Source organism: Clinocottus analis, unplaced genomic scaffold (assembly GCF_023055335.1).
Source record: "Clinocottus analis isolate CAN_PGR_092001 unplaced genomic scaffold, fCliAna1.0.p SCAF_2, whole genome shotgun sequence".
Classification (NCBI taxonomy): Eukaryota; Metazoa; Chordata; class Actinopteri; order Perciformes; family Cottidae; genus Clinocottus; species Clinocottus analis.
In genome coordinates, this window is record NW_027175931.1 from 23,782,758 (window position 1) to 23,807,708 (window position 24,951).

Sequence of the window (24,951 nt, forward strand, 5' to 3'; positions counted from 1 at the left end):
TCTATCCTCAGAAATGGCGACCATGCAAAAACCCAGGCAACCAGTTGTTTATTGGAAGACAATCTTGAGCCCAACTGATAACATGGAATGAATTGAATTCATGACATCATATACATCTCAAGACAATATTAATATGGGCCTCAAAGGCCTCCAGCATTTCCACAACCGATATACACTTGTGCACTTTTCTGATTCCTTCGTCCTGGAGTCTGCAGCTCTCTGTGAGCAGCAAAGTGCTTCAGGCTGCAGCCTGTTAGGTTTGGCCGCCTCCATTATTCATGGCACTCAGCAGTTAACAGGATTAATAGGCTCAGCTCAACTAAACTTTGTCCCCGTGTGCGTACAGTACTTACAATCATGCTACAAGATGTACTGCGTTTGGTGCTATCGAATTCGGAGTAAAAATGGCGATAAAAATAAAGACAAATCCATCCACGACGTATATAAAACCATGATGTTTAGCCCAGTAGCCCTAGACAATAATCTTTGAGATGATTTACAGGAACTGCAAACAAATACGCTGTGTCACACCGAGTAATATTTATTGTAGATTGAAACCTTACCCCCCCCCCCCTCCTCAAATATCTCCATCCTTAAAACCCTGTAGAGAAATGGCGGAGGAATAATGGCAACGTCACATTTGAAGTCTGTCAAATCCAGATGGAGAATCGGTCCTCGTGCTGATTTGACACCGTGTGAATGTTTCTCAGACGTCTCCTTCACTGAGACGTCGGCCTCTCGCATCTCGTTCAGAAGACGAGGAGCCGGCTCCCCGTCGTCGGCCGTCCCTCGGTCGAGCCCACGGTCCGGGGGAAAGTCCGCTTGTGTCATCTGGTCCCGGTGAAACTGGCCCGTGGACTACTGCCTCATGGTGTTCTTGATGGTCCACGTCTGCCCGGAGCAGGGCGACAGGACCAGCAGGTGCCCGAAGTAGACGTTGGCCGGCACCACCTGCAGGCAGCGGCCCGTGGCGCCATTTATGAGCGCTTCGTTCTGCGGGGCGGGAGGAGAGACGTTCTGAGGGTTACCAGGTGATATTATTATTATATTTATACATATTATAACGTGTGTGTGACTGTGACAAGACCTGAGCCATAAAAAATAACACTTTCTTATAATTTTACGACTATAGTGCGACTTTAAAACACATAAACACGTCCTCTACTTTTTATGACGTACGTAGAGCTTTTGAGAACAATATTTCGGCATATGACATATCAATTTAATTTGTGTGTCATTTTCATTGTATATTATACCAAGACCTTTTAATCACATTTTCTATTTGTCATACTATATTATTAACTTTACCGCTTTTTGATTGGGTGCTGCCAGTTGTCTGAGAGGACATTTCTGTATTTCTACTGGTCTGTCATGCTTCCAGGTTTTTACAAAGTCCTCTTTACAAATGTGTTGGTCTGTGTTGGTCTGTGTTGGTCTGTGTTGGTCTGTGTCTTGTGCGTGGAGATGAAAACTCTGCACGATGTCTCAAGCCGACAGTAAAAAGGTCAGAAAGAGACAAAGTGGCCTCTGAGCAGCAGATCAATAAGATGGAGAAAAACAAGCTAAACACGCACCTATTGTATTAAACTGTATATTAAACTGTATTAACCTGTATATTAAGCTGTATTAAACTGTATATGATTAACCTGTATTAAACTGTATTAACTTGTATATTAACCAGTATATAAACCTGTATTAACTTATATTAACCTGTATATAACTGTATTAACCTGCATATTAAACTGTATTAACCTATATATTAAACTGTATTAACTTATATTAACAAGTCTTAACCTGTAAATTTAACTGTATTAACCTGTATATTAAACTGTATTAACCTATATATTAAACTGTATTAACCTGTATTACACTGTTTTAAACTGTTTTAAACTGTACTAACCTGTAATACTCTGTATTAAACTGTATTAACTTGTACTAACCTGTATTAACCTGTTTTAAACTGTATTAACCTGTTTTAAACTGGATTAACCTGGATTAAACTGGATTAACCAGTATATTAACCAGTATATTAGCCTGTATATTAACCAGTATCAGTCAGTATTAACCTGTATTAGTCAGTATTAAACTGTATTAAACCGGCGGTCTACTAAGTTATAACAGCACAAGCTTTAATCCTACTTCATCCATCACTTACACGTCTGTGCTCATCAGGTTTCTTTCTGGTAAAGAAAAGCTGTTCTTTGGTCTTCTCACCTGAGAGAAATGCCATGTCTTCTGCTTCAGGTTGGGCACCTTGTCACAGTTGAGGAGCTGAGGGAAGCTGCTGATCTGATCGTCCACCACGCAGCGGGTGTCGTCCCCGGTGCTGCCCAGCGGGCCCAGGAACAGCTGACCCTCTTTGGTGTAACGTCCTAACTGCAAAAACACAGAGGCGGCACTCACACGACGCAGCGACCACGTTGTCCCATTCACAACTTAAAAATGCCAAACAAGCGCGTCTCAAAGGCCGATGTTGCGCCGCACTCACGACCAGAACTAGAGTCTGAGACCTGTGCTCCCTGAAGCCCTCGCTCACCACCACCAGCTCCAGAAGAACTGACAATGACTCTGAAAAACTGCAACCATTCTCATCCTGACAGCAGGACTCTCTGCTAGAAGACGCCATGTATACACTTGGATTTCAGGGAAGAGGCGAAGGAAGCGGTGGCACAGGCACTCTGCCGTAACATGGTGGTGTCCCCTGATGTACCTGAGGACCCCATCCGTGGCAAGGGTGCAGGGTGGCCGTGTGGTTCTCCTTCATGCCCTGATCCATGCACAGGTGGCTGGCTTTGGAGTTGCGGATCTGAAATCAAAAAGCGTCCTCAAAAGTCTCACCCGATTTCACATGGAGCAACTCTCCGTGGACGCTGGTAACAGTATTTAGGTATACGTCATGGCCACCATCAGGTAGTCAGCATTTTTTAAAGGATATGGCTCTAAACGCAGGTTTAAAGAAGTATTTATATGATAATGTCTTTCGATGACACAGGACAGTGTGTTGAGAGGTTTTGTGGATGTCTTTCTGTTTTAGGATTGAGATCCTTTTGCTCAGGATTAAGACCTCTCGCCTCATACGAGCGTCTCTTCTCCTCCGTGTCCGTCGGACTCACCTCGCCGTAGAACAGCGTGTTGTTGTAGCGCCTCATCTCCGGGTAAACGTTGTCCAGGTACCACTCAAAGCTCTTACACTGCAGACTCTTCCTCAGCGCCACCCGCTGAGAGATGTCTCCATAGTCGATACCGTGGTTCTGCAAAAGCGCAAGGCGTCATTGTGGGGATTGTTTGCTGTATTTTTTCAAACGGTTAGACAACTTTTGTATTTTAAAACAAATAATATCCTGTCAGCTGTGGTTTTGTATTGACCACCAGCACGATAAAGAGTCATCTCACCTCCATGGGGATGTTCCAGGCCAGGTAGACGTTGGGCTTGTATTGGTCCATCCAGACCTCGGCCACGCGCAGAGCGTTGCGCCGCGTGTGGAAGGCGATGTTGCTGTGGTAGGGTTTCTTCATCCGGGCGATGTGAGCCACCCTGGAGCAAGGCAGCACCTCCATGCTGCCGCCACACAGCCACACCTGCAGGCCGGGCGTTAGAAAGCTATCGATGCCAGGCAGGAAATATCCAAACAAGCCAACATATACAACCACCACAACATCCCCTACTTTCAATCGACAAGTACTAACAGCATGATTGCCACATTCGTATTTGGAATCATATTTCTGATTTCTCTTTATATCTTTAGTTTGGTCCCCACCAACTCTTTCTGCTTGTTTGTGGTGAGACAGCTGGATATTAATTCTATGATTTATATTATGGAGAATATTAATTTAATGTCACACCAAGGAAAGAAACACTCATAGTTGTTCTTTCTTTGCCTTTTAGACAAACAAACACATGTTGTCTGTTATATGTTGCTCTTTTTTTAACTTTTAAACTGTTTTTTGCACTTTATTATTACTCCTATTGCACAATTAACTATATGACAGAAGAGAAACGTACTTTCGATCTTCTGTAAGTTTGCACGTTGCACAAAATTGATGATAAAAATGACTTTGACTTCTGACAAAATAACACCGCAGAACAATAAAAAACCTCTCTTTCATTTATTTTCAGAAATGTGCAGCGGCAGACTCCCCAACCTCCCTGCTCCATGTGACCCATGCATCAGCGATGCCCTGGTGTGAGCTGCAGCCAGCGGGCCGGTCCTCCAGGACTCCTGATGGGGCCTCGTCTGTCGTCTACCATCCATCATCCATCATCCATCGTCTATTATCTATCGTCTATCAGGGGTGAACTGGGTGGCTCACTCACCCTGATGCCCAGCTCGATGTTCTCTCCTCCGTAGACGTCCATGCCCGAGTCGAGCAGGCCGAGCTCGCTGAAGTAGTCGCGGTCGGCCACGAAGGAGCAGCCAATCATGGCGGGAGTCCTGCGCCGAGGAAAACACAGCAATATGAAGGTGACGTGTCTATTCACACTTTTGTAAGTCTTTGTTTCAGTTTTTAATCAGTGTTTATTTTGACTTTATCACATTTAGCACCTACGTTGAAAAACCGATGGAAAAAAAAAATCACACTTTGAGGGAGTCTGGTACCCAATCGTTCTTTTTTACCCTCACTCATCCCAAGAGGATGCTGCAATCATAGTCCTATCCATCATAGTGTGTGTTGTGTATGAGTGACGTCGGCTTGCCTGATGGGGGCGGATACGTCCCCGTCGTCCCACCACTGTTTGGGCGGGTTGATGTACATGCACCACAGCTCCCAGTTGTAGCCGTGGCCAGAGTTCTCGTAGCGCTCCACCTCGAACGTGTCGTGCTTGATGTTGTCGATGGAAGGCAGAATAATCCTCTTGTGGTCCTCTTTTATTCTGGCCAGGATCGGCTCGGCCCTGGCGAGAGTGCAAAGAAACACACGCGCATGTACACGCGAACTGGAAGGGACATGCTCCTCTTCAGATCTGCGCTCTCGCCCACGTTTGAAGTCCCTCAAGCTGCACCAACTATCACTAATTCTACTTGATTGCGCTCGGTGCAGCTCTGGAGGGCATGCGTCTATCCATGCTGAGTGAACTGGGTTGTGTACAGACTCTGAAGCGCACGCCGAGCTGGAAAACGAGCAGCGGGGACCGAACAAAATGGTTCTCGCTTTCGGGCCGGATCAGTTCTATCTTTTAAACGATCCCTTGAAATGTGCTTTCATGACCAGGCTTCATTTGTTTTCTTTAGTTTCTTGCTTGTTGTTTGATGAGCTGTGCTGTATGTACCAGGTTTCCTTGAAACCGGATTCTAAAAGGCGCTACCCTTCTCCTCCTCTGCTTATCTTAAAACTTCTCAGGTGTGAAATTGCTTTCTGTGTGTTCGTTTTCATGCTCCGTCCTCTGCTTCGGTGATTCTGTAAAGCACTTTGTGACTTTCTTTTAAAAAAGTAATACACTAAGTGCGGCGTGTTTTGCAGCACAATGGGGCGTACTCATCCAAGAGAGGAGGGGATTCACTCACCAGGACGGGGTGAACTCCACATGGGCGTCGAAAAATCCCGTCACTTCGGCGGTGGCCACCTTCCAGCCCTCGATCCGGGCTCGGATCAGACCCTCCCTCTTCTGGTTCCTGACGATCTTCACCAGGCCCGGGTAGCGCTTGTTCACGTACTCCTCCAGCGGCGCTTTCAGCTGCTCTGCAGCCCGCCGAGCGAAGGCCACACAGAACAAAAACAACAGGTGAGGGTCAGAGCGGATATCCTTGAAGCTGAGGTCACGGCGGCGTCCCCGTCTTCCAACGGCATCGTGAAACCCCGGAAAGTCCAGCTTCGCAGCGCGGTGCCGTAGCTCACCCTGACCTTTGACACCTCTCCAAGAAAGGAGGGAAAAAGTAGAGGATAATTTCTCTGAAGCGCTCAGTAAAACTTTCCCCTCAGCCAGAGGGGGTCATTTGATTCCATGGCTAATACTTAGGCCACACACACACACACACACACACACACACACACACACACACACACACACACACACACACACACACACACACGCACACAGTGGCGATAACACTTTAGATGAGTCATCCAGAACAGCAAACTGCCCTTATTGTAGCAGTGGGATTATGCGGTTTAATCGATTCTATTCAAGTGCTGGAAACGTACTTGATTCTTACATCAGGAGAGACCTCAGAGATTTGATCCAAAGAGTCCTGGAGCCGCTCGGTTTAGTGCAACAAACGTTATCAGAAGACGGGCGGATCTACACACGCTAATACGCATTCCTGGAAATGTCAGTGAAAACTGGGAGCGCTCAGATCACAAATCTGTTTTTTTTATTTCACACCAGACAGAAGAATGAATACGCTGGACCACTGCGAGGACATCTTGTCTCTGTCCGGCTACACCTTCCTTCTTTACAGCTCAGAAGAGGATTACCATATGATCTCTCAAACCATACATGAAATAATACAACCTATTCTCATCAGCATATCCAAAATAATTACTATATAATATAAAGAATCATCCCTACAGGCTTTAGTGCGAGCACCCCAGCATGCCAGTCAAAAACATCCTGGCAGTCATTTGAACACATGATTTTGTGGTGAAAAAGATAAGAAAATAATGTAATATGATGACGCTGAAGACACTCGAATGTCTTGCTGTCCTGTGCAGCGAGGACACACACAGACAAGGACACATAGTAATGTCTGACATCACAATTTGCTAAATAAAAACTCCATATTTAGTTGAGTAGCCTGAGTACCTTAAATTATGGTCAGTGAATTTATGTTTTTTCTTTCAGAAGGATTCACTACACACTTAAAAAAATAAAGAAATGAAAGTGCTTTGCTTTATAAACTGTAATTAACCAATGAATACATGTGGCAAAGGTAACATTTAATCGTGCCAGCTGGCGGACCCGATGTTGCCATGATGGTAGAAATTATGAGTTTATACAATCTTGAAGTGAAAAATATACTTGAGCTATCCAGCTAGCCGAGGTTTAGCCTGGACACCTAGCTTGTTTCGTCGGGTTATACTTCCTCCTCTGCATCACAAACACACACACACTTAAAAATTCCCTTCAACAGAAAAAGAAAAACACATTTCTCATGCTCTCTGTGTTTCCCGTGTCTTTCTCTCTGCCTCTTTTGATTTCTTTCTCACTCGCGCTCTGGATCAAAAACTCATTTCCCATGCTGTGTCTTCTCTCACACACACACACACTTGTGTGCACAGAGGCGACGAGTGAGTGTTGTTTGTTTGCATACCTCGCCCTCTGGGTCCCCCCCCCCTCTCCCCTCATTGATGGACGGCCGGCTCTCAGCCAACCGTCCATTTAAAGTGAGAGAGAAGGTGCTGATGCACCTCCATTGTTGTCCAAAGCCACATCACAACACAACATTTAGCTGACATGTGTCGCCTATTTACTGCATTCCAGGTCCTGCAGCCGGAAAATGGTCCAGAGAGCAACATGTTACTGCTTCTCTTATTATTCTGATTTTATTCGTGGTGCTACTGCTTTAATTCTCTTCGCGCTGTGCATGCTGGACACGAGACATCTGTTGCACTTCTGTGCATCCTGGGAGAAGCATCCTTCTTCAGATGTTCTCCATGAGCTTTTTTTAATTTCTTCCCTTTCCTGAACGGAGGGTCCGAGGACAGAGGAGGCCTTCTGTGAACAGACTGTAGAGCTCTATGGCAGATTTTGGCCGATACTGAATACATTGGATTGAACTAAACTTAATATTAAGAGGGAAATTCCTTTTGATAACATCTCGGGTTTTCACAGTTGACGAGCACACGTGCTGTACGCCAGCTCCCAAGACAAATTACTTTATTTAAAGAGGTAAAACTGACAGTGAGTGTCCCCTGTATGTTGTTAGGAAAAGTGTGTGTGTGCATGATTACAGCGAGGTGCTTCAGGCTGATGTTGAATCAGGAAGCCGGTGTCTAAACCGTGATGGATGTTTAAAGTGGACAGTTTTGACTTGCTTTCAGCTATTGACTTGACCGTTTGCAACAGTATATAATATCCCAAAACTGCAAACATTAGACCCAAATAGTCCCCAAAAACGCATTAGTTGCTACTTAATATTCACAGCTTGAAAACCTTTTGCCAAAAACTACAGAGCCCGGCTCTTCTGTGAAAGGATTTAGGCCTTTCTTTCAAGGATAAACCATGTGTTTGTGACACTTTAAAAAAAAGAAAGTTGTACGTCTTCAGTAGAAATCAATGCGCTCGGGGCTGAGCGGCACGGGGCCGTGTTGAGTGACAGACGACAGGACGCTGTTGCTTTGGATCTTTTCGTGAGATCCGACGACAATAAGAACGACAGAACAACGGCAGCTTCATCCTTTCAGTCCTGGACCGTCTCCTCTCTCCTCCCGTTTGCTCTCCATTCTGTGATTATCCTCTCTCGCTCTCTTCCGGGTATCCATCCCCTCCCCTCTGTCCGACCTCATTTATCTTAGAGCCTCTCTGTTTCTCGCCCTTTCCCTCTCTCTCTCGTTCTCTGCCACTCTCTCTGATAGCCTGGTTTGCCCTTTCAGCATTGCCTTTGATTCTTTGATGCCTCTTCATTTCTGTTTCCCTCTTCTTCCCTCTCCCTCCTTTTCCAGCCTGCCGCTTCTCAATCCCTTCAGTTGTCTCTCTTTCTTTTTAGCCTCATCCCTTCTTCCCCAATTTCTCTCTGAAAACCGACACCCTTTGCTCTTTATTGTTCCTCGACCTTCTCTCTCTCTCTCCTCATAATGCCGGGCATGACAGCCCTGCCCATTAAATAAGACGAGGACATCCCTGTGACATCCAATTGGGGCGCTCTGCCTCCATCGGCCCCACGAAAGACATTCGACACCATCAGTCACCTGCAGAGCAGATGCTGCTGCTCAGCAGCGGCGACGCTTCATTGCCTCGTGGAGCCGATGAAGCCGTATCACAGGTTTGTTGCCTTTGTCCCATGATGCAACACGCCGGGGGAGCGCTGTGTCCTGTGTGTTTTAGCAAGAGCGTGTTTGTATTTTTTTAATTCCTACTCTTTGTATGCAACTGACGAGATGAGAGTGCTCTGCCATCGTGTATCAGACGGGGTCAGGAGCTTTGCACATGCGCGCGAGGCTCCTGTAACACTGACTGTGAGCGCTCTGTGAGGCAGAGCGGCTCGCGGCAGCACCTGCTGCTCGTTGAGAACAGAAACCACATAACAACACGTGCTTTGACGCCAGGCTCAAGTCTGCAAGTCGGCAACGCCGCCTGTCGGTGAGGCTACGGAAACGCGCACACACGTACGTAAACCGCCTTCAAAGTAAAAGCGGTGTCGTTGTGATGCGTTTTTCCGTCATTTTTTCATAATTGAATTTTTGATTGACCTCACACGGGCCGGACTGGGAGAGCTGTAAGACGCCCAGGTCTGGAGATTTAAAGTGCAGCACCTGTGTGCAGCAGTGATGAGACCCTCTCAATGCAAAAACAACAAAAATGCAGTTAACACATGATAACATGTGAATCTTGTTAATACATACATATACTTCTACTTGTTTGTGTGTGGGCCCCCTGTTTTTACATGAGGTTGAAAAAAAATAAACGCTGCCATCTTGGACTATTTTCACAAGTCCGGTGGTCCCGCTCGGCTCCACTTTCTTTTGTCATACTTGCCCTCACAACATAGCCGAGTGTCAAGTATGGATAATCGGAAATCCTCCATTTCTACTGACCGTCATCGCTGTTGTCGTCCACCAGGATGATTTCTTTGAGCAGGTGAGCCGGCGTGTGATTGACAGCCGAGTGGACCGAGCGGAGGATCGCCGACAGGGCCTCGTTGACGAAGATGAAGATGAGGGAGATCTGGGGGAGGTCTCTCGGGTAGCTGGCCTTTCTGCACCTGCACAGAGACACGCAAGCAGACCCCACCATCTGTGAGACAAAGTGCCCGACATGGCCTCATGGACCAAAGTGGCTGTGGGGAGCTGCCTGGTCAGTGGGCGTCTGCTGCACATAGGCCTATTTTTATCTTCTGTTTAGTTTAAACGGCTGTAATGAGGAGGAAAGAGGCAGCGTGAGGCTTTGGCTCCGAGAGCTGAGGAGGAAACAACTTCCTTTATGTCTTAATTTATCGATAATCTTATTTCCCACATGAAATTAAATGTCTATTTGAATATTGGTATAATAAATAAGGCATTTTCATGAAAACGCACACGGTCATGTGACGAAGCACGATGAAAGCACGGCCATCGAGAAAGACCTGTTACTTTAATTTAACTTAACTTAATTTATGTTAACTTTTGTTAACAAAGAGAAGACAATGGACTTTGTCTTTAAGTGGCGAGTGAACTGCTTTTGTGTTTTTACATCTGCAGTGTCGTTGTGTTAATGTGTCTCGGGTGTTGTTTTTAGTTAATATCGTTCCTTCTGGTCGTGGCTAGGCATCTTGAGTGTGCGGTGTTTTAGTGCCGCAGTTCTGTTGGATTGTTTTGTTGTGTTTTGTATGTAAAAAATGCACGGCCCGCCACTGCTATATACACTGATAAGCATTTGGGATATTGATCGATTTTAGGACCTTGTGGGTACACAGAAACGTCTCAGAATTGTACGACGAACCTATTTCTGCACTTTAACCTTTTAAAAGTCCACCTAATTTTAGTCCCTTACTTCGAAAATTACATACCCAAACTAAAAGAGGTGTCTCTCTGCAACCACAAGGGCGAGGGTTTAGAACAGAGAAAATTCAGCCGAGGACTCCAAAATTTATTAACGATCGCTCAGGTTTTTAAAAGGTTTTGAGGCGATTGCTGTTTGCAACACGTGCACATGACTCTGTGTCACAAAGTGCCAGCGCACAAGCGACCGACAAAGCAGCAGCGCTCTCGCACGCCATGGTTTCTGAGCGGTGCATCCGCCGGCTCTCATCACTACTGTTCCTGTTGGGACAAGCAGGCTTGAACGGATTTTTAAAATATATATTCATAATATATAATCATCGGTACTATTTTTAGCCGTCATTGTTTCCTTCCATTTGCCTCTCTCTCTCTCTCTCTCTCTCTCTCTCTCTTTCGTTCTCTCCCTCCCCGCCGCCTCCGCCTCTGCAGTGTGAAGACCTTCAGTCAAACAGCGCCGGCTCCTCAGACTCCAGCTTATACGTGCCGTTGCTAAGCCTGAAGATATCACACCCCAACGCGCCTCGCTTGCCACTTTGATCCCGGGAAACATGAAAGACCCCCCCCCCCCCCCCCCCGAGTGACAAATGAGAGCGCTGGATTCAGATCCCTCCACTCTTAACAGCTCACCCCTTAAAACACACACGGCTGGTGGCAGCGATTGGCTGAGGGCGCTCCCATCATGGAACAGAGGGGTGTGACCAGAGCAATGTGGACCAGCGACAAGACTCCTTAAAGGATGTAATGCAGGTGTAACACACTCCACAGAGCTGGAGACATCCACCACTGAGATGCAAGCACAAATGGAAACGCATCTTTAAGCCCATGCTGATTCCAGTGTTGCATTGATGCTCATGTCTCTGAAAAGTGATTATATGTATTTAAAAACCAAGATATAATCCAGATGTGATAATCAGAAGAAGGTTTAGATGCAGTGAGGTGTTAGCTCCACATTCCTCTTTTCCAACAGGTTGTGTGTGCGTGTGTGTGTGTGTGTGTGTGTGTGTGTGTGGCGGGCCATCAAGGCCTTCTAAGTCTTCTCTGAAGGTCTAAACAGATTCACAAAGTTAAAACTATTTCATCATCTAAAAATATATATTTTTCAGTCCGGCCGTGATGTGGACTCTACGGCACCCATCGAAGGCCTCGCTCTAAAACCACGGCCCGCCACTGGTGTGTGTGTGTGTGTGTGTGTGTGTGTCTCGGAAGACAAATCCCATCAGCAACATGTCTTTAACTAAACAGCGTCAGGGTTTCATCTGGTTTAATGCAGCTGAACTAGAGCGCCTAGAAAAAAGTAGATCCAATGAAAACATATTGCTGACGATATTTCACATTTGTAATTTCCCCCCAGATCCAAGTACATTGCACTCACTTGCCGGGCCGGTGGTCCGGTATGGTCCGATCCAGGGAGATCCTGTCGCTGAGGTAAGCGTTGTAGCCGTACTTCTCCCTCAGGTATTTTGCGTCGCTCTCCTCGTCCGGCAACAGCGTGGCAGGAAGGCCGCCTTTACCCCGACCCCCGAAGCCCTCGATCAGGCCCAGAGATTTGGACAGACCTGGGCCGAGGCAAACGGGAGAAGATTACACGTCAGGGTGCTTTAGTCTGGCTGAGTCACTCTCCTCTCTGAGGCCGGCAGCTGACAGCATGCCTCTGATCCACAGCTCCAGCCCCACACGGACACAGCGAACAGGCCAACATCTGAGCTGAATTCACAATATGATTGAGATGGAATACCTTCAACACACAAGCAGGGATACATCTGAACACGGCAGGGATGCGGGGAACAGGCCGTATATAACTCTTTGTTCAACAATCAAAGTCAAAAACACTTTTCTGCCGGTAATGAAGCTTTAAGGCCTTAAAGCTTCATTATTCTTTATGTGACTGGGCGTATTTGTGGGTGGCAGGGTGCTTAAGGCGACCATTGTTCAACGTGATGAGCCATGTTCATGAGCCTCTGTGTGGGCAAACATTTCTTTGAAAAGCTCCCGCTCTGGTGTCGACCCTGACCCTTGACCCCGCTGGTGAAGGAGCTAAATCGCCCGACAGTGGGCATGTGCAGTACTTGATGATTAGAGGAAGAACATGTTTATAGTCATCTGCCTTACGCCTTTTAATGTGACCCAGCTCGTCAATTAAAAAAAAGCTAAAAAAGGAAATGTTCTGCCATTTATTTATGAGTATGTCGATGCTGTGCCCTGAAAACGGGAATGTGGACAGCGAGACCTGCTCCTTTAACCGAGGATGAACGGACTCTTATGGTAATTCTTCTAATAGACGGTTTATAAGCATGATGACGAGAGACATGTTAAAAGCAGCGCCACGACGATGAAAAGCACAAAGCTCTGAGCAAACACTGCATCCAAAAGGAAGGCACATAAAATGAAGCTAAGAGCTCAATATGATCAGCACCATAACTCCTTAAGTGCCCAACAAATATATAATAACAGAAAGAAGAACGAGGCTGAAATATGAGGTTTCAATAACCACCAATAAAGTCTCTGCACCCACACATCTCTCTTTCAGAGGGTACATTTAATACACTGGCTTCACACCTGAATTAACTGTATTTAAATAAGGTATTCTTTTAAGATTTCAAAAGAAGCTTTTCTGTATTTTTTTTCAGTTTTAAATCCATCCCGTATTATAATTGAAATGAGAGAAGAACATGTATTTATTATTACTGTATTTATTATGTTTTATTCATCCAGTTCAATTGGAAAACTGTCAATAAATAGTGTTGAGATATTATGTAATTGCACTTCCTTTATTTTATTTGACAGTCAGTTGTTGAGTATACATACAGACATAGTATAACTGCTATGGCTTTACTTAAATAAACTAGACATTAATGTGATGTCCCGGACCTTCGCGTAAGGAAATCCTCTTGAACTGAACCTCGTTGAACATTTAATACCCTTGTGACATAGAATATAAGAATATATAATATAATGTAATATTTTTTTTTCCGAAATTCTTCTCGTAAATGTAGGATAACCTTTCATTTCTGCACCAACAAAAGTGAAATAATAAATGAATCGCAAATAAATCCAACACATTTTACATTTACAATTTCACTGCAAACGAGTCAAACATCTGTTGATCTGAAGTTAAATGGGTCAAATTTGCAGACATTTTTTCTCCTAGGTCAGGGAGGGGATTTAGTTGTTGTTTTCAACACACATGATCTCATCAAACATGCTTATAAATGACAGAAATAATAGTGTTGGACTGAGAGGCCTACAGGTCCTCGGATCACATTGTCGTGATCTCCCTCCCTCCCCGTGGAACCTCCCGGTGTCATTTCGGCTGCTCTTTACCGTTTAACTGCCGGTACACCACATCCTCCAGCGAGCTGAGTCTCTTCAGCAGCACCTCGTGGCTGACGCTGGGCCCCTGCGCCGTCCCGTTGGCCCGGGGCCTCGTCCAAGCCGCCGGAGCCTCCGGACCGGCGGCTTGGACGCTGCGCGTGTTGCACTTGGCCCAGAAAGTCACGAACCCGGCGACCGCGAGCACGTTGAGCACCAGTAAGACCCTCCATCGTCTGAAGACAAAAGCCATTAAAAAAAAAAAAGAAGTCGTCCCGGACGTGGGGGCACCGGGATGGGGCGAGGGGAAGGGAGGGAGAGGGAGGGGAGGACAGTTCCCCGGAGGAGCCGAATACGTGTCACAGGTTCAGGACTCCCTGGGTTCGCAGTGCGCGGACAGCTGCAGGGAGGTGCGGGGTTAGAACAGGCACACCTTGTGATGGAGGGGGGTCATGCGCGGAAAATGTAAGACAAAGACACCAGCATACGGGTGGTCTTGAGGAACAGATACTCCTAAATAATTCAACAATGAGGGGAATATCAAGTGCGTCTCTTTTATGTGTTTCCCTCCTTTGCGTGGAAGTCGGCAGTGATGCGACCGAGGAGGACCGCGCGCAGAAAGAAGAAGAGGAAAAATAAATCCTTGCAGATGTTGCACGGGGGGACCCGTATTGATCAAGCTCAGAAAAGCCCGGTCCTCTTTGTACACGTTGCGAGATTCAAAGTGTGCAATCGAGGAGACTGGCGCGAGATCACGAGCGGCTCAAGAGACGCAGCGGCGGCGGCGGCAGCGCGGCGGCAGCGCGGCGGCAGCATCCTCCGGTGAAGGTGCGGATGACGCTTCGGCAAAACGCGGCGGCGAAGAAACACGTCCCTCTTCCTCGGTCTCCCTCATCGTCTGCCCGCCTCATTCAGTCAGCACGTCGGGAAACGGGTTTCTCTTCATCTTCTTTCCTCCTTCGTGTCTTTCCGCACGCCCTCCGCGTTTGTAGTGCATTGATTGTTTCCTCTGATGACTCTCCCGCACGGCGCTTCACCAGAAGGGCGGCGGGGACAAAACGTGGAGTGGATTCCGGTGACGCGTTTGCTTTCACGGCAGGTCAGAGGGGGGTGGGGTGTGTTCCCCCCTCCCCTGCCAGCCAATTAGCTGCAATTAGAGTTCATTCAAATATTTCACACTGGTTCCCACAGTGGGTCTCTTCGGTCCACTCGCTTTTATTTGTTTTGTCTCTTACAGACTTTTTTTTTAATGCCACATTTTTGTGTGTTATTAATTTCACGCGCTATTCCACTCGCCAGAGTGGAGCACGGTGATGACGTCACCCCCTCACAAAGCTAGTAGACATTAACCCACTGACATCTCATGAGGTGAGGGGTCTGCAGTGGGATGTTTGAGAGCATCCTGGTGCGACGCTCCGCGTGGTTTCTCCTTGAATGAGCTGTGAAAGATGATATTCTTACTTTTGGTCAAAGTGAAGCACCATAACATAGAGATACTCCATTGCAAATACCTTATTCTTGATTTTATTGAAGCACAGTTTGCAGGTACTAACAGCAGGGCTCTGGTGGCTCTGATCGTTCAGTGTTTTTAGATTTAAGGGCCGAAGAATCTTCATGGTTTGCTGTTGGAGTCTTGTGACAACAAAGAGCTTCATCCCAGCTTGTCCGAGGTGGAAGGAGAACGCGTTTTGGATTTGAAGGTTTAGCCTGTTCTTCGTATCGGGGCCTAGTCCTGCGTGGTGGACCGAGGATAGACCCCTGAGGTTCTCCATTTCCGAGAGCACCGGGGATCTACAGTAGTGGCGCGTTGGCGATGTCGGTGTGTCGTTGAAGCGATGCGGTAAAACACTTCATCTCACAGCGTGGAAATGTGCGAGTTGGTGCAGAAATGGGTCACCCAGATAGCTGGGATGAATCAAGGAGCTCGGCAACTCTGTGGCTTTTCTGACAGACATGCTATCTCTGATCTGCAGGCAACCCAGGAGGAAAGAGACGGAGAGAGAGAGAGAGAGAGAGAGAGAGAGAGATAACGAGATCAAAACCATTGCTGGATTGTGTGAGACGAATCAAGAGACAAACAGAAAGAAACATCAATGGAGGAGGAGAGAGAGAGAAAGAGAGAGAGGCACACAAGTAGGCAGAGAGAGAGAGAGAAAAGGGAGAAATAGAGTTTTATAAAAGGAGGGAAAGTGCACACACTGGGGAGGAATCAAAATTCAAAGGGGAAAAAAATGTTTAAAGCAGTAAAGAGAGACGCAGAGAGAACAAAAGAGAGAGAATGTGTGACAGCAGTACAGAAAACAAGGTAAAAATAAATTAAAAGAGCAGATTTGACCCCTGGATATATTTAAAATCTCTAAGGCTGGTTGTGGTCTGGCGATGCCGTGAGTTTAACGTAATGTGTGTTCACCTGATCCGTCTCAAAGCAGCCGCTGTATCCCCCGAGAGCTCAGCCCATCCGCAGTTACAGAGCACTTAAACTGCATTCACAAAGAGAAATAAAAATGGGCTGGAGGTAGATCAACGTTAAATGAACTCCTTCCAATAATAGAACATTTTTCCAAAGCCATTTTGCATATCAATACATAAATCATACACACGCGTTGGTTTGGTCCGCAATGTCTTCTACTCAAGCGTCTGGAAAAAAAATGAAATTCTCGAGCACCAGTTTTGAACCAGAACGTTTTCGGCGAGCAGCGCTTGTTAGCTTAGCCCCAAATAGCTCTTATACCTGTGAGTGAGAACAGCATGATCTCCTCATCAAAAGAACACTCAAGTTTTGTTTTTGGTCCGCGTTTCAGCTTTTGTTGGCGGAATAAACCGACTGTTTTCCCGCCAGGGGGACTAGATTTCAGCCACGTGGCTCATGACACCATCTTTTGAAAAGCCTGGATTCAAGAATGTTCACTATTTTTTGGGCTTTACACTTTTGTAGCTGGATAAGATCTCATCTTCAAACCGTGTGTGAATGTTTGACCGACAAACCCACCGCTCTAATCATCCGGGGGGTTGATAGCCGAAACAGGAAGTGCCATTTAAGTTCCGCCACGGTTGCAGGGGAAGAACAGAGAACAAAGTCAGCAGGATGATTAGAAGTGGGAGGGTGGGGTTGGTTCTCGCCGGGGGATTTCACGAGATTATCCTATAAATAGTGTGGCGACGTTTCTTCAGTCGTCGTCACCAGCGTGCAACTCTGGCACGCGAGCGATAAAGGAATGTGCCCCCGGGCTCGTACCTCAGCACGACTTTACGAGTTTGCCGAGAAGGATTTGAGTGTGATGAAGTTAATCACTGTGGAGAGAAGAAAGAAAAACTGCGGCCCAGTCTTCTCACAAAAAAAGCTTGTTTCATGCATGCGCTGGTGCGGTTATCGGTCCACCGGGAGCCTGTTGTGACCCCGGCTCGCTCCGGCAGAATCCGAAGGCAAATCGACCTTCACGTTGGATTGAGCGGGTGTTTGCACTTGGCAGTAGGGTGGCAGGGTGTGTGTGTGTGTGTGTGTGGGGCGGGAGGCGACAGGTACGGAGGCCCACCTACACGCCCCCGTCTGGAACTGAGCCCTGTTTGTTTACCAGCAGCTTCATGGACACGGTTCACTCTCAAAAATGACCGTTTTATGCTCTTTTAATCAGGAAATACTATTTTAGTAACACTCTCTGGGACTCTTATGACTTAAATGCACTATACACATACTGAGTTATAATCTGCTTGTAACGCTCATGTTTTTTTTTTTAACGCATTTCAATGCATTTTTAAATTACTTAGAAAGGCAAATATCATATTTCGTAATTGACGGCAACTCATTGACATTTCTTTAGAGTGGTAAAGTGCTGTTACTTTATGATAATGAGTACACAAAAAGACACAGTGACCCTCCTGTGTTGTTCCCACCTTTTTATTGTTGCGTGGACATGGTTTCTCTATAGATGATCATCTACAGGTAAAAAAATATATTTGAATAAACACACAGTATTCCGTCTGTCAAGAAAGAGTGACCACAAAATGTAAATATTCTGTCTACTTTAGTCCGAGCAGTGAAGCGCTGAACACACAAATCACTCCGTTAACATCCAACATGGGAACTGCTAAGCAAACATATCCAATTTTATGAAAAACACTTTTGTTGCCATGAAATGTAAAAATATTTGAAGAGATAAATGAACAGAAATGCTTCAGAGTTTGTCGCCACTGTAATGGAGTTCACACCTTTTGGTTTTCTAGCCAACATAAAAGACAAAAAAACATTCAATTTCTCCTCACGTCTGCTTGTAAGCGTCACCTGGAGGAGGCGGACGGCCGACTGACAAGACTCCACCTCCATTGTTTGCAAACTGAAGTCGACGACGCGCAAAAAGATCGGATGCCCATCGGAAGTTCTTGAGGCCGAATATTCTCGTCGCTGAGCCGCTCAGACGAGCACGGCGCCTCACGGTTGCTCGGTAAAAGTGCGCCGGCGGGACGCCGCTTGTTCACAAGATAAGGCGTGGTGACGAACCGCCACTTACCAGAATTACAAAATGACATAAAACCACCTCCATGCGGAAGAGGCGGCCTTAATGTGCGCGGCTGCCCGGCTGCATGTCATCCTGTCGTCCCCTCCGTCGCTCACTCGGCCCACCAGGGCTCCCCTTTGGCAATGTGCAAAAAAAAATAAAGATAAAACTATGTCAAAACAGTTCTGCTGTTCAAACAGAAACAGACTTGACTTTGAGTCTTGATATCAAACCCTTTTTTTGGCCCCTTCTTTCTACTCCTGGAGGGACGGACAGTTTCGATGGTATCCACTGCAGCATGGTGTTCGGGCCCATCGGGGGTTGGCAGCTCGTTGGGTTTTCTTGGCTCTAATTTAAGCTGTCCTACTTCCCATCATGCCTCTGGGGTTCAGGGGAAAGGGAGCCAGCGATGTACCACTTCGACGTCGCTTACAGCCGGTGTCCCTCCTGCTGAGGGACTTTTTTTGGAAAAGTAGTACGACGGTACAGTTGCAAAAAAAAAAAAAAAAAGTGTTGAGTTGCGTCACGCCTTTCTAAAAACGACGGCTTTAAACGTTTTGGGGTAATTAATTTTGTTAGTAACTCTGGGGTTTAGCGCTGCTCAGCAGGGACCCGCAGCTCTAAGTACTTTGAAAACACTGTCTGGGTTAGATTTAACATCTCATTGGAAGAAAAGAAAAAACTGTTTTCATTGGCATACCCATCTCCAATAAAAATGTGATTTGACAGCTTTTCCCTCTCTATTACAACCACATAAGAACAGGTGGAGAACAAAAACCACTGAACGTGTGACACGAACATGGACACGAGCTGGTCTGGTTTTTACCAGTCTGAAGTATCATGTTTGAGCTGGACTTGGTTGTACGTGGTATCAATGGAGATTTTTCTGATTTCAAAAACAAAAGAAACCGTTTTACAAAGTTGCAACTGAACTTTACATCTCTGAAGTCCAGGTTTGACTAATTCAAATACAGCATTTAGATCTAGATCTGGTCGAATGTAGTTTGGATTGAAAAAAATAAGTAAAATTGCCCCCTCAAGTGGTGTGGCAACAACAGAAAATCCAAACAAATGCCCAATAACTTTCTTCTTCATTCGCCCCAAATTAAAGCTGCTTCAGCGTCATCAGACACCCTCCAAACAGTCTATAGTTAGTCACAATTACAAGTAGCTTTCCATAGCTACCATTAGCTCTTTGGTAAAGAGGCACAACAACAGAGCTGGTGAAAGTGTCGGTCTGTGTGGGAGGACCTCCTCATATGAGGGCTGCTCTTCAGCAGAGAGACCTCCTCTCTTGCAGTTCAGCTGTCGAACCGCCTAAGTCTCCTCAACCTGATGTCCTCAGCCGTCGCCTGGAAACCATAAGGAGGAGGCGCTCCTCTCTGGCTGGGTGGTCCTACAAGACAAAAACATCATTTGATTTACTCACTTCAGATTTCGGCGGACTCTTTTCTCTGGTGGCTCCACCCCCAGCCCCATTGAAAGCTTCTAGAAACCAGTGGCACCACAACCCCCCTTACCTCCGTCATTCAGACTGTTTCTGATGGCCGCCAGCAGCTGCTCCTCTTCTGTCAGTCCACCTGCGTAAGACGCTGGAGGATTTGCTGTGTTTTCTGGTGGAGACTGATGGTAACCCGAGTATCCTCCATCAGTGCCGCCGTAGCCTCCATCAGTGCCGCCGTAGCCTCCACCAACACCGCCGTAGCCTCCATCAGTGCCGCCGTAGCCTCCACCAACACCGCCATAGCCTCCACCAGTGCCGCCGTAGCCTCCACCAACGCCGTCGTAGCCTCCACTAACGCCGCCGTAGCCTCCACCAACGCCGCCGTAGCCTCCACCAACGCCGCCGTAGGCTCCACCAACGCCGCCGTAGCCTCCACCAGTGCCGCCGTAGCCTCCACCAGTGTCTCTGTAGCCTGCAGACACACAAATACGCACACACACAAGTCATCAGTATTTAAATTTAAGAAAACCCGTTAAAAAGGTTGAGGCTGGTGTATTCCATAGTTGTGAAAAGACTCTAAATCAACAATGTGCGAGACTGTCATTATTTTCCGATTAAGCTTTAAAAAACGGGATCAGACCAACGGGTACGACACAATCAAAGCTCTGTGTTGCAGTTAACATGTCAAATTCTCAAGAGAAAAAAAACATGTATGTACCCGAAGCGCCTGAAGAGCTGTAGTGCGTATTGGGCCGGGAGTTGTGTCCATTCAATGTCACAAACCCTGGTGAAAAAATAGACAAGCAGACAATTTTAGTGCACATGGAAGTGTTAACGTGCATTTTCACATGGACTAATACAGAAACACAGATCTGCACATGGACTCACAACCATCTCCAGTATCTTTATTTACACACACATTGTGTCAGTTCGCAAACCTATATTGTATTGATTGTTACAGATAAATTAGCTGAATCACATTTTAAAGCTTCAGGATTTTCTTAAAAAAAAAAATATATATATATATCTTGAGACTTGAATTCTTACCTGCACATTTCTTCATGACGGCCTTCAAGGGTCCAGCAGTGTAGAGCAGACCCACCAGGATACCTGCCAGGTGACCGACGAAAGAGGTCCTGAAGGAGTGGAGCACAGATTAATTTCTTACTAATGAAACACCAAAAATTTCCCCTTGGGGATTAATAAAGTATATTTCTATCTAACACTGCCATCTAGTGGACGACCTTCATCCGACAGCATCTAGTAAAAGGACAACTGTGTGCAACACATTTGTATTTACTGTTAAAATATTGTGTATTACTTCAAAACATATTTTTTTTAAACTTTTTTTGTCTTTTTAACTTATGACAAGTTTATGAAGTTGGCTTCATTGGCCCAAAGCCTGAATCATCTGATGAAGTGTTTGTGGGGATCCACTGTTTTTCTCCAAGTTGCAGAGACTACCAACAGCTGTGCAGCATACGACAGGCTTGTCACGCTATTGCAAATATATAGAGGTCAACTTGAACATTTGTGAGCTGGTCCTTTAAGTGTGAGCTATCCCATTGAAAACAGAAGAATTAACCCCGACAGTGCTAGTGCCCTGCTAGTATCTCTGCAGTGTATCTAGCCAGTGAGTCCTGGCGGCTTGTCAATGCATGTCTGATTGGTAACCCACCCGGGTGATGTGATGTGGATCAGCACTAGCTCCACCCAGCTAACATAGCGATTGGATACAGGAAACCCCATCACGTAGCTCACACCTCCAGGGTGGTAATGGTTACTGAGCACCTTCAGAGCAAACAGGACACCTAGAGAATCAGACATATTTACAAAGAATAATTAATAGGAGGGTGGGGGCGGGGTCAGCAGTCAGCAAGATACTTCGGCTGGTGTGTAAAGTAAAGCATCCTTACAGGAGAAAAGAAAACAGAAAAAACATATCTAACTAAAAAAAAACTATAATACAATTTTACACCTTGGATGCATCCAACGATGAGATCATGCAAAAAGACAGCTCAGAGCAAACCATGGCAGCAGGATTAAATAAGCATATCTTCTTTAAACAATCCCCCGAATTCATTGTTTAAAACAGCAAGTAGCTGTAAGAAGTGATTTGCTTCAACAAGATCCTGTTAAAAACATCAGATTCTGCTCTGCCGCCATGATCGACTCATCTGAGACCAGCAGTGACATGACAAAAAGTCTGTTAAACTTCAACTGAACTGCAGGCTGATGAACACAGAGCAAAGATGACAAATAAGGTTGCAAGTAGAGGTGGTAGATATGTAAATACTTGAATACATTATAGCAAGTGGAGCCTCCATTTTAAGTATTCTTCATGGATCCACAAAGTTCCCAGTACCTGAGACAGGACTCAGAGTCTAAATACCTAAACTTATACATTTATGAATAATACATTCTTCCCTATATTTATGTGGCTTTACAATCAAGGAAAATGGTATTTTGAATGTTTATTCCATGTTGTTCCAGTAGAGTGACAAAACAAGTCTAATCTTTCACAGCCGTGTACATCTTGTGAGAGTTTTGCAGACGAGTCTGTACCTGAGAAGCCGACAGCACAGGTCATGCTGTAGGACTGGTCCTGGGTGAGCTCTGTCAACATGGCCTCCAACACCAGATAGACCAAACCGGTGAGCAGAGAGAAGACTGACAGCAGGTAGGCGAACCAGGGCCCGCCCAGCCGTTCCTCCAGCTTGCTGCCTTTCCAGAGGAAGGACAACATGTTGAAGTAGAGGTGCCAATCATCCACATGGTGCAGCGGGGACAGCAGAAGGCGGCGCCAGTCTTTGAACCAGTATGCCTGCTGGACGCTCACACAGGCCTACGGGTTGGAGAGATATTATTATTCATATTGATACTAATCAATGGTACACGTCATTCCTACAAGATGGTAAAGCACCGACTGCAACAGTAAGTGGTAATTTATCATTTTAGTTGGACAGCAAGTCGTCCCACGAGATAAAGCGGAAGCAGTGAATTGTGTAAATGACGGTCTCTGTATTTGTGCATTGCCTGCATCAGTGGAGCTGCAGGGAACAGGTAGAGGTACACGTTGAGTCCCAGGACGGCCAGAGTGACTGGGGGAATGTTGTCCACACCCATCTGAAACACCTGGGAGGCCAGGAACATCAGGCCCAGGTGGGATCCCCTCTGGCGGGTGCGCATACTGAAAACAGACTGGGAAGAAAGAAGGGGAAGATTACGACTCAGTCATTTCTGCTTTTCCACAAAGGGGGAAAAAAGATAGTGGAAGCCATGAGGGAAGATGGTGAAATGGGCCTAGATGGGAAACCTCTTGATATCCTGTTGTTAAAGCTGAAAACTAAAAGCAATTGTGCTTTCAAGTGTTGTTTGCTCCTCGACTGTGGAATCACCATCGCAAACTCTCAGGACACAAATACCTCCTCCAGCTACAAGATTACATGTTGGTTGCTGGGTTGAGGAGATAGAACAAAGACCATGAGTTATATAATGTAATCCTTTATTAGTCCCACAGCGGGGACTAATAAAGGATAATATTATATCTGCCAAAACCCTGAAGCTAAAATCCGAGCACCAAGTCTTAAATCCATGAATGCATGTCATCAGGAAGCACTTTATAGAGGAACTCTGTGGACTTGTGTTTGAGCACACACACACACACACACACACACACACACACACACACACACACACAAAAACAACCATTACCGACAGTTAAATGACCCATAAGAGGCATTTTGTGTGTGTGTGTGAAAGGAAAACGTAAGGGGATTTGTTTGTTTTTTTGCTTCTAAACACTGACGTCACATAGTCGCACTGCAATATTGGACACCATTTAAACGTCACACTTAAAATGATGGTGTATGATAACAACACAGCACACAACCTGATAGTGTGCAAATCACGCGGACATTGTGTGACCCCCATCTTCTCCTAAGATAACTCTTCACTAGAACAAGAACAATAAAGCGCTTTGGTAAACTAGTTTTGGCTAGCTTGGCTAGCTATATTCTGAGCACAATGCTTAATTAACGACTGTCAACAGCCGAAGAAGAAGTCCGTAATTCTCAGCATAAGTTTTTATTTTATTTTTAAAAAGCTGAATAAAACCAATTAGCAGCATCCTTGGTGACTTAATATAAACTAACCGTTGGTTCAGTGGGTTGTCGGTAGGCTCGCACACCCCGTTTCCTTCCTCCGTGATGCTTCAGCTAATGCTAACGTTAACGTTGGACGGGTGTTTTAAAGTTTGTACATCGAGTCCGCGTCAAATAAGTTAGTCCTCTAGGAAGAATACCAAGTTACGTACTTATTTATATGTATCTTAGTGACTCGTCACCAGAGTTTGTTTCTTAATATTTCATCATTTCTAGCAGTTACTAGTCACGACTGCAAAAGTTTGGAGTTGAGTCAGCCATCACGTGACAATAACAGAGCCACGTGACTGGCGCAGGCGCATTGCGGATTTTCCTCTGAGTTATCTCCAGCTCAGGTCCTTTAAGGTCTCCAAGCAGAGTGAGAAGTCAGGCTTCACCTTGACCATAGGTTTAACATTTACATTTAGAATGATACGAGTGAGCTTAAAGTCTGATCAGACTGTGTAGCTTTAAATATATATATATATAATTAACACTGTAAACGTTTATAGTAGACACTGAATCATTATACATTAAATGGAAACTTCAGAACAAAAGTGTCTCCCAAATAGTAATGATAGATAGATAGATAGATAGATAGATAGATAGATAGATAGATAGGTCTCACATATCTCCATCAAATTGTAGTATTATTCTCATCTACAGAAAATGTATGTTAGTTATTGTTCTGCTTTTTTACACATTAAAAGTAGAACGTCATTCTAATATTAACATTATATTGTTTACTTTAACAAACAAAACTGTGCAGGGGGTTAACATCCCGCGTTGCCTAAATAGTCTTTGGTTTCGCATCAATTACGAACACGTGTGTCTCACACCGTTGCTCAATGAATTATTCATGAGCCAGCAGCGACAATGGGGATCACCTTTCTCTCGTCAGAAACCTCAGCTTCAGACGTGCAATACG

General features: G+C 45.7%; 2 protein-coding genes across 2 annotated transcripts; both read right to left on the minus strand.

Annotated features, from left to right (window-relative positions):
• Positions 1-15,014, minus strand: galnt17 (polypeptide N-acetylgalactosaminyltransferase 17). The gene is made up of 11 exons (XM_068585386.1): positions 13,957-15,014; positions 12,008-12,191; positions 9,694-9,860; positions 5,505-5,679; positions 4,697-4,894; positions 4,316-4,433; positions 3,394-3,579; positions 3,114-3,251; positions 2,711-2,806; positions 2,215-2,376; positions 1-993 (listed from the first exon to the last, which is right to left on the minus strand). The coding sequence occupies exons 1-11, from the start codon at positions 14,195-14,197 to the stop codon at positions 859-861; spliced, it is 1,800 nt and encodes a 599-aa protein (XP_068441487.1). The 5' UTR covers positions 14,198-15,014; the 3' UTR covers positions 1-858.
• Positions 15,015-17,823: 2,809 nt separating this feature from the next.
• On the minus strand, positions 17,824-24,296 carry rhbdd1 (rhomboid domain containing 1). The gene is made up of 8 exons (XM_068584022.1): positions 24,036-24,296; positions 22,918-23,082; positions 22,447-22,726; positions 21,560-21,692; positions 20,929-21,017; positions 20,600-20,665; positions 19,958-20,332; positions 17,824-19,833 (listed from the first exon to the last, which is right to left on the minus strand). Exons 2-8 carry the CDS (start codon positions 23,068-23,070, stop codon positions 19,739-19,741), a joined length of 1,191 nt encoding a protein of 396 aa, XP_068440123.1. The 5' UTR covers positions 23,071-23,082; positions 24,036-24,296; the 3' UTR covers positions 17,824-19,738.
• Between the last annotated feature and the right edge of the window lie 655 nt (positions 24,297-24,951).

Excerpts from the sequence above, each read along its gene's own strand:
- galnt17 (XM_068585386.1), bottom strand. The coding sequence starts at position 14,197 with ATGGCTTTTGTCTTCAGACGATGGAGGGTCTTACTGGTGCTCAACGTG. Across the intron at positions 5,680-9,693 it reads GGACGACAACAGCGATGACG|AGCAGCTGAAAGCGCCGCTG; the intron begins GTCAGTAGAAAT and ends GGCGGGCTGCAG. Across the intron at positions 4,434-4,696 it reads GACGTATCCGCCCCCATCAG|GACTCCCGCCATGATTGGCT; the intron begins GCAAGCCGACGT and ends TCCTCGGCGCAG.
- rhbdd1 (XM_068584022.1), bottom strand. The coding sequence starts at position 23,070 with ATGCGCACCCGCCAGAGGGGATCCCACCTGGGCCTGATGTTCCTGGCC. Across the intron at positions 21,693-22,446 it reads CTGTGCTGTCGGCTTCTCAG|GTGTCCTGTTTGCTCTGAAG; the intron begins GTACAGACTCGT and ends CTGATTCTCTAG. Across the intron at positions 21,018-21,559 it reads ATCCACATCACATCACCCGG|GACCTCTTTCGTCGGTCACC; the intron begins GTGGGTTACCAA and ends CCACTCCTTCAG.